Source organism: Protobothrops mucrosquamatus, unplaced genomic scaffold (assembly GCF_001527695.2).
Source record: "Protobothrops mucrosquamatus isolate PMUCROS unplaced genomic scaffold, P.Mucros_1.0 scaffold537, whole genome shotgun sequence".
Taxonomy (NCBI): Eukaryota; Metazoa; Chordata; class Lepidosauria; order Squamata; family Viperidae; genus Protobothrops; species Protobothrops mucrosquamatus.
Window position 1 is genome coordinate 181,575 of NW_015386842.1, and position 9,544 is coordinate 191,118.

General features: G+C 36.6%; 1 protein-coding gene across 1 annotated transcript in view; it reads left to right on the forward strand.

The window, feature by feature from the left end:
• LRRC2 (leucine rich repeat containing 2) overlaps positions 1-7,259 on the forward strand; it is a 78,587-nt gene extending 71,328 nt beyond the window's left edge. The window contains exon 9 of the mRNA XM_015816955.2: positions 6,241-7,259. Coding sequence (XP_015672441.1) covers positions 6,241-6,290 — 50 coding nt within the window. The 3' untranslated portion in view covers positions 6,291-7,259. The remainder of the gene's footprint in view (positions 1-6,240) is intronic.
• The last annotated feature ends 2,285 nt before the right edge of the window (positions 7,260-9,544 follow it).

Genomic DNA, 9,544 nt, shown 5'->3' on the forward strand with positions numbered 1-9,544 from the left:
CAGGGAGAATACATACCCTCAATCCAGCTGTCTGCTAAATTGAGGAATCTGTCAAGTACAGCACTATAGACATTTCAGCCTCTACTAAAAGTGAAGAAATAAAATAATTGCATTGGAAGTCAATTAGTAATGTCAGTGTTTCTATTTTTAAAAAGAGAGCTAGTTTCTAACTGTTAGGATAGAAAGGTGCACACAGCATCTCAAAAAAGGAATGTGAGGGCAATTTTAGAAGGTTTCCTTTTTCTCTCTAGCATCTAGCATGTTCCTTTATAGCAAAGCAAATGTTAACCTCTTGCTTAATTCCTGGCAGACCATTTTATTTCTATATCTGCCAACAATTACAGAATGAATATTAAAGCAACTTCACAGAAGTGATGGTTTCCAAGGTTTACTTTTGCCCTTCTCTCTGCCCGTTGTCTTCTTTTAAACCATGTAATCAAAAATAAAAAGTTGCTCCTTTCCTTTCCTTTCTGCCTTTAATAGCAGAATGACACCTAGAAAGTTAAAGAGGTTAAGATTTTTCATTCATGGAAATGTGTCTAGAAAGCACTCCACAGGTAATTTATATGTGCCAGGTTTCTTTTGAAATCAGAAGTGCAGATTTAACAAAACTGAAGTATCCTTTAGATAGAATGGACTATTGATGCATGATAAATGAGGAAGATGGAAAACTAATATGTAACATCTCAACTTCTGACATTTTTGTCTGCCCAGTGTTATTTATTATAGAAAATTGATGCATGTATCAAACAATATTCACAGTTACTGTATATCTAAGCACGGGGAATAAGTTCAACATCTGCCTATCTTCATTGATTGCTAAAATTTCAGTAGAAAGCATGGGAACCCCCCCCCCACTACCAATGAAAATTAAAGTAGGGTTACCATTAGGGTGAGAGTTAGGTCTCCTTGGAGTCAGGGCAGAACAATAAATTGTTATACATTTGTGGACCCCATTAAAGTACATGGAAAATCACTTTGCAAATGAAAATGAATTTAGGTTATGGTTATGGTTATGGTTAGAATTAGTGTTAGAGTTAGGATTAGGATTAGGGTTATGTTTCCTTGGAATCAGAACTGAAAACAGATATCAGCGATAGATTCTTAGAAGTTCTCTAAGGACAGCGACGGTGACAGCTTTTTGTTCAGAGTTGTTTATTTACCACAGTAAAATACATTTACTTTCGTTAAGGATATGATTAGGTTTAGGATTAGGATTAGGTCTCCTTGGATCAGGGACAGAAACTGATGTCAAGGATAGATTCTTAGAGATTCTACCAGGAAGCTGCTTGTTTAGACTAGTTTATGGACCACAGTAAAATTCATGAGAAATTCTATTGGCAAACAAAATTAAACTAAGGTGATAATGTGAGAATTAGGCTTAGATCTTCTTGGAGTCAGGGCCGAAAAGTGATGCCAGGGATAGACTCTAAGTGGTTCTCTAAGGCAAGTGAAAGTTAAAGCTTTTCGTTCAGATTTGTATATGTATTACAATAAAATACATTGGAAAATCCCATTGCAAAAGAAAACTAAACTAGGGTTAGGTTACGGATAGAGTTACAGTTAGAGTGAGGCCTCCTTGGAGTCAGGGCTGAAAACTAAGGTCAGGGATAGATTGGCAAAGAAAACATTAGTTAAAGCTTTTCATTCGGACTTTTTAATAGAAAATACATGGGAGAATTCTATTGCCAATGATAATGAAACTATGGTTGGGTTAGAATTAGGGTTAGGATTAGGGTTAGGTCCCCTTAAAGTCAGGGTCAAAAATTAATGTTAGGAATAGATTCTTTAAAGTTCTCTAAGGAAAAAGGAGCTGAAAGCTTTTCGTTTGGATTAATTTGTGTACCACTTTATAATACATGGGGAAATCCCATTGCCAATGAAAATTAAACTAGGTTGGATTAGGTATAGGTGTAGAGTTAGGATAAAGTCTCTTTGGAGTCTGGGCTGAAAACTAATGTCAGGGATAGATTTACAGTGGTTCTGTAAGAAAAGCATCAATTAAACCTTTTCTTTTGGACTTGTTTATGGAAAATACATGAGAAAATTCCATTGCCAATGAAAATGAAACTATGGTTGGGTTATGGTTAGGATTAGAATTAGTCTCCTTAGAATCAGGGTTGAAAACTGATGTCAGGAATAGATTCTTTAATGTACTCTAAGAAAGTGAACATGAAAGCTTTTCATTCAGACTGGTTTATGGACCGCAGTATAATACATGGAAAAATTCCAACTCTAGTTTAATTTCCATTGGGAAAATCCTATTGCAAATGGAAATTGAAAACTAGGCTTGGGTTAGGGATAGGGTTAGGGTTAAGGTTAGGTCTCCTTGGAGTCAGGGCAAAAACCTGATGTCAGGGATGGATTCTTAAAATTTCTCTAAGGAAAGCGAAGATGTAACTTTTCATTTGGAGTTGTTTGTGGACCACAGTAAAATACATGCGAAAATCCCATTTTCAATGAAAATTAAAAGTGGGTTAGGGTTATGGTTCGATTCACTTGGAGTCTAGCCCCAAAACTTCTGGAAAGTATAAGTTCTTAGTGGTTCTTTAAGGATATTGATAATTATAGCTTCTCATTGGGACTTTTTTGTGGATCATGAAATCCTTTTGCAAAAGAAAATGAAAATGGTGTTAGGTTTAGGGATAGGTTTTCGTGGAGTCAGGGCTAAAAATGATGTCATGGATAGATTCTAAGAGGTTCTCTAAGAAAAGTGATGATGATAGTTGATCGTTCAGTCTTACTTCTGGATCATTGTAAAATGCATGCAAAAATTCCATTGCCAATGAAAATTAAATTATGCTTAGGGTTAGGGGTAGCCTTAGGTCTTCTTGGAGTCAGGCCCAAAAACTGATGCCAGTAATACTTTCTTAAACATTCATTAAGGAAATGGACAGTGATAGCTTTTTGTTCAGACTAGTTTATGGACAATCTCAAACTTGTGTTTATCCAGAAGAAGCACGTTTCTTCTAGGAGATGAGATTTCCCCCTGTTTACAATAGTTGATTTTGTATCATCCTAACTTTCTTTAGTCTATTAATCTTTGAATCAGAATGTTTTCTTGATGTACATTTGTTTTGTCAGAAGCTGTCTAAACCACAAATGTTAAGATATTTGTTTTTATTCCCATTTAGTCAAACTGTGCCATAAGTGCTTACCAATCAGTGTCATTTTTAGAGCAAATAGGCTATATATTACACAACATGAAAGTAAATATTTACTCCAGCTGGGAGCTATTGAGGGAAGGAGCTGACAAATGGATTACAAAGTGATGGTATGACCCTAACCCTGTTTCAGTTTGCTTTATGCTTAATTGATTTTAGCAAAACTTGTTAAGTGATCAGTGTTAAGTGATCAGAGATACTGAGGCCAGTAAATTGTGGTTTAGTATGTTATAAACATTCATCTTACCACAGTTAATTCAATAAACCAGGGATTTGTATAATATGTAAAACCATCTAATAACAAGACACTGAAACGTGGCATGCACAGGTGTATGCCTCAACCAATGGCATCAGTTGCTTAACTTGAGTAAGGGAGGAACTTTCATGTCATGTAGCCTCTGGGTTGATTTCAGTGGGATGAAATGGAAAAAGGATAAGATGGAGAGGAAGGTATGGACTGTAATAAAACAGAGAGAAGAAAAGAATGGAGAATAGAAATGGGACAAAAGAGAGAGAGGGGAATGGAGTGGCTCAGAGCAAAGGGATATTATACAGTGGTACCATTTGTTAATTTTGTCTTCAGGTAATCTTCACCTTACAACGGTTCACAACAGTCACTGTTCAAAGTGACCATTTTTCACAGATATGACCATTGTAGCATCCCCATGATCACGTGATTTACATTTGGATGCTTGAAAAATGACTCATGTTTATGACGGTTGCAGTGTCCCGGAGTCATATGATTACCTTTTGCAACTTTCTGACCAGCAAAGTCAATGGGGAAACCAGATTCACTTAACGACTGTATTACTAACTTAACAACTGCAGTGATTTACTTAACAAATGTGGCAAGAAATGTTGTAAAATGGGGCAAAGCTCACTTAACAATTTTCTCACTTAGCAACGTAGGTTTTGGGCATAAGTTGAGGACTACCTGTATTTCTGACACTAGCTCTGCCGATCACCACCTGCACTTGTGTGTCCCCCACATGAAAAAGTCAGTCCATTCCTACTTTAGCCTTTCCAATGAGAAGAACAATACAGGAGCCTTTCTGGGGCTGTTGTAGTTTCCCCTCCTGCTTTGGGTCCAGAAAAGGGTTGCTGCTTGCTCTGCCATTTGGGAAGAGAATGAGGGAGAGAGAAGTACCTAATAGACACTGTTTCTAAACATCTTGATTTAATTTATATGCCTGCCCACTTGCCAGGCAAGTGATGTAGGCAGACAAGCCAAGAAGACCACAGTGATCATATAAATGAGACATAAACATGGGAAAATATTATTTATGACAATGGATATTTAGGATGTAGTCACATTCTTTGGGCAATAGGTTCTTCATCCAAAGCTGTCATTATTTAATCGCTTATGTGGATAAGAAGCTTTCCCTAAAATCCAACCTAAATTTAAGTTCTTAGTAATTAAAGCTCATTGTGCCATTTTCCGTCTTGTTGGAGTACATTTCAGTATACATGTAATCAAGATTATAATTTCCTCATAATATATTTCTGAAATTTCCCAGACGAGAAGCTGGTATTCAGCCTGACTAGGCTGTGTATCATGCATACCTGTTTTGATTTGAAAACTTTGGAAATTAAAGTTACATAGGAGTGATACATTTTCTCTTGATTGAGGTTTGTTGAAGATGCTTAACTTCATGTATTGAGCATTTAGATAGATTAAAGTCCAAAAATGCTAGAGAATTCCTGGAAGCCTGGCACTCAGACAAATCAGCCACCAACAGGCACATACGGATAAACAACATCTACATACCATTCAAAATAGATAATCAAAAAGCTAAAAAGGAAATAGGACCAAAACATCTTTTTGTCAGCAATCAACACACAGATAAGCAGAGATTGACACCAAGATTAATTCTAGACCCACAACCAAGAAGTAGACAATACCCAATCAAGGAACTAGCAACTCAGACAAACAGTAAGCAACAGCCCAATGAAGGAAGCACCAAGAACACCACCACCAACAATGATAGGGCAAGCCACTAGTATATACTGTAAAATAAGAACAAACTCCCCTCTCTTCTAACACTGATGATGTTACCTAGTTGGGTAATGAAATGTCTGCAAAAAACATCCAAGCTCAGAGAGCACCAAGGATCCCGTAGGCGTAGACAAACAGCCTACCTGCTCTGGATTGGTCCACTGCAAACATTTTTCTCTCTCTCTCATGTACCAATAATTGGTTCATATTATAAATCCCAATCTTGAATTCAACAGGTACGGGAAATGGAACGGAAAGCAAAAAGAAAACTACAGTATAGCAGAGACAGAGCCCTATTTAGTCCATTGGCAGCAAAAGTAGAATTGCCTTGTGACTGGAAGTCAATACCTGTGAACAAAATCATTTTGTCAGCTTCCTGACCTCCAGGAGAGACCAATAAAACATGAGTAGCAGAGAGGCTTATTTGAAGACAGTGTGGGAACTTGCCTGGTGTGCAGGAAAGAGCAGAAGATGGCTTGGGCCTTAGCAAACTGAATCATACTTAGAGCCTATTTTGATGCATTTCTCATACTTTATTCCAAGCCAGGATCTGGGAATTATTTCAGATGCAAAAATGCTGAAATTTCAAAAGGTTTGACGATCTCACAAGATTGGGATGTTCATTAATTTATTAAAAACAATTGGGGTGGGTTCTGGGAATTAATTGGATATTTTATAGATGGAGTGTTATATATCTCCCCTGGGGCCTTTTTAAACATTTTCTTGCATGGTCCCTTGTTGCATGTATTTCTGATCTATCTTATACTAGATTATTCTGAATTCCATTAACCCATTAGAGACTCAGAAGCATCTCCCTTTTGTTCCCCACATTATTCCCTATGAACACCAGTTGTATTTCTAGAAAGAATAGTATTAAAGATAATGGAATTTTTCTATTTAAAATGGTACATGCTTTTCAGTGAAACAATTTATAATATGAATATTAGTTTTGAACAAAAGAGAATGGATTCTTTCAGCTATATCAGAAAGATGGGTTTAATATCTGCCTAATTGTTTTCAAAAAGTTATGCTAGCCACAAAATGACCAAAATATGATATATTTATGCTTTGTCTTTACAGAGATTGTTCCTTGCTATACCACAAAAGTATCACTTAGCATCCAAATATGAACAGTGGAATTTCTATAAACAGAAACTCGAAAGATTTACTTCTGCCAGATGAATTAGAAACCATCCTCAGCATATAATAGCAACAAAAGCTCTTTTTAAGAAGAAAAGAATAAGCTATCAATAATAACAAAATTGATGCATAATGGAAGATTTAAATGACTGGGTAGGCATATGATAGTTGCAATCATATATAACCATGACTGCATTCACTTTGCAAAATGTTTCTGTTATGAAAAAGGAATATGATTATACTTATATACTTATATGAAAAAAGTAGAAAGATTTAGGTTATAAGGCATGTGTTGTAATTTTTTTTCCAGATGAAACAATAAACATTCTGATTCTTTCCTATCCCATCGTCAGTGATAGTCATTTGAGCCCTGTAATCTACTGGAGAATTATCGGAGTCAAGGTGTAATTAACTGTGCTACTCTATGCATGTTTACTCAGTTCTACTCTGTACAGTTCACTGCCAGGAAGGTAAACCTATTCCCTGGATTCATTACATCTACTGTAGATTCCATCTTTCACCTTGGAATTCAAAGTGGTTGCAGGGATGGGTAATTGGATCTATACCACCTTGTGAGTTAGATCGTCTGACATAATGTGATTAGCCTAAAGGCACCCACTGATCTTCATAGAATGTAGACCTGAATCTAGATCAGTGTATTTGCAGTTCAACAACTTAATTACATTTTTAGATGGGACGAAAGATTTGCAAATAAATATATTTTACAGACTTTATTTTGCAGGGTTTTTTTTGCATATTTTACTGTGATTGCCCATGGATTGTTTAGGTAGCCTGATAGGATATACATAAACTTGATGATCAACATTGCAGTTATATTTCTGAAACCTTATATTGTCCCACTTCCTAAAATACATTTACCTCCTACTTCTTCTTGAATGGTAGTCTCAGGCAAAGCTATTGCTTACTTTCTGAGTTGTGTAAATGGTACATAAGAAAAAGAAATGAAATGATTGCTTACAGTTAACTTGTTTACTATATTGCTCCAGAGCGTCTTTTTCCATTGCGACCTTAAACTTGAATTAATTGCTAGTAATAAACTGCCATACAGAACCAATTATGGTGTTTCTTTTTTTTAAAGAATTTGCACTTTCATTACAGGCCACCAGACTCTAATTCAGAGGTGGAAGGCCACAAAATGACAGGCACAGGAGAGACCCAGGAAATCTCTTTGCTGCCACCTAGTGGCTCTCTGGAGTTTTGCAGCACAGATGTGGTAGCTCTATTCATTCTTATCCCTTCCATGTGTAATAATATTTTAAACTCAGGAGTTTATGGTAGTTATGGGGGCACAGTTAAACACACGAAGCTTGTCAGCTGGAAAGCCTATGTATGAGACCTGAGTGCTGTGTGATGGTGTGAGCTCTGTTACTTGCCCCAGCTTCTCCCACCTAGCAGTTCAAAAGCATGCAAATGTGAGTAGATAAATAGGTGCCACTTCAATGGGAAGGTAACAGTGTTCCTTGTGCTTTGGCATATAGTCGTGCTGGCCACATGACCATGGAAATGTCCTTGGACATTGCTGGCTCTCTTGGCTAAGAAACAAGATGAAGATCACTCCTTGGAATCAGAAATGACCGGACAGGGGAAACTTTTACATTTACCTTTATGGTAGTCATTGTGATATCTGTCAATTAAAATAAAGCCCCATGCAAAGAAACAGCGAGATGGATTTGCAAAGAATGTATGGTTTTCTGCTTTAATTTTTTTATAAGCAAATATCTTTGCTTCATTTAAAACTGTTGAAACTACTTTTTAAATGCCCAGTTTGCTTAGGAAATTTCAGCCCGTCAAAATCAGCTATTTGGAGGTGGGTTTTTTGAACATGTTTTAAGAAGTTGCATAAAAACAAAGAATTTAAGTTTTCCAGTAATGAGAAAAAAACACTATGCTTTTTACCTGCACAGTAAACTTTTCTATTGTTATTGTTAATAAAATTGCCTACAAAAATATTAACAAATACATAATTGATTTACATAACATGAAAACATTGGCAATATTTAGGATGGTAAGAATTTGACTTGAATTAGGCACTCATTCGGAAAGATACCATAAAACTTTAGACATATAAAAAGAGCTAGACATATTTCAGCTGTTCAGAGCTAAAAGACTATTTAAGAACTAAGCATTTTCATTAATATTTGTAACATTATTATTTGTTGGTTATTAAATGTTTTTATCTTGTGCATAAGATATAATTGTGTTTATTTTTATTTGAAAAATTTACTTGTTTTGTAGTATGCCATTTTTGTTGGTTTAGTGCACATTAGACTTGTAAAATAATTTTGTTTTGCATAATCCCTTTTTTCCATTCAATAAATACTCTATCTATGTTGATAATCCAATTAGTCTAAAGTACTTTCATTTGTGTACTGGGTGTTGGCCAATTTTCATCCAGTCTCCTATCTTCCCCTGTTGGGGAATTTGTTAAAAGTGTGGTTGTAGCTTCAAATGGCCCTGAGAGAAGCAGATTATCTGGATCCTGTTCAGTCAGATTTCAGAATAGAATACCTTACTGAAATGGTATTGATCATGGTTGTTGATTATCTCTGATAAAACTTGGTTTGGGGTGATGCACCCATTCTACAGTAAATCTCCTTGATCTCTCAGTGGCCTTGAGCTATTGATATGGTATTCTGGGTTGACGTCAAGGGTGGGATGGGGGGGGGCAAAGTGTTGAGATGATTCTCCTCATTCCCCCAGGACTGATTTCAGTAGCTATTGGTAAGAAAGGAGTCTTACCTGTAAGATCCCTCATCCTCAGGTCTCTCTCTCTGCTCCAATGTAACATCCACACAGAGCTATTAAGTAAGCTCATCCATTGGCATATGATTATCATCAGTATCACCTTGCTGTCATCTAGTGCAGTGGCCTACAACCTTTTAGGCCCCAGGTACTGGTTCTGTGGAGGAAGGTTTTTCTGTGGAGTGGAGAGGGCATGGTTTTGCATGCTGCCTACATCCTGCAGATAGAGCTTCACTTGTTTGTGTGGACCGGTTGCTGGTGCCAGTCCACGGACTGGGGGTTGGGAACCTGTGATCTAGTCATTATGATTTTTTGCTGCCCTTATCTGGTAGTCCTAAGCAAGTTACTGAATGAGTAACCTGTATGCCAGATAATTTGCTCTGTGCTCCCCAAACTGCTACATTCAGAAGTGAAGTATGAACTCTTGTTCTATCAAATCTTGATGATAGATGCTACTGCTAAACCAGTCATGTCTTGAACA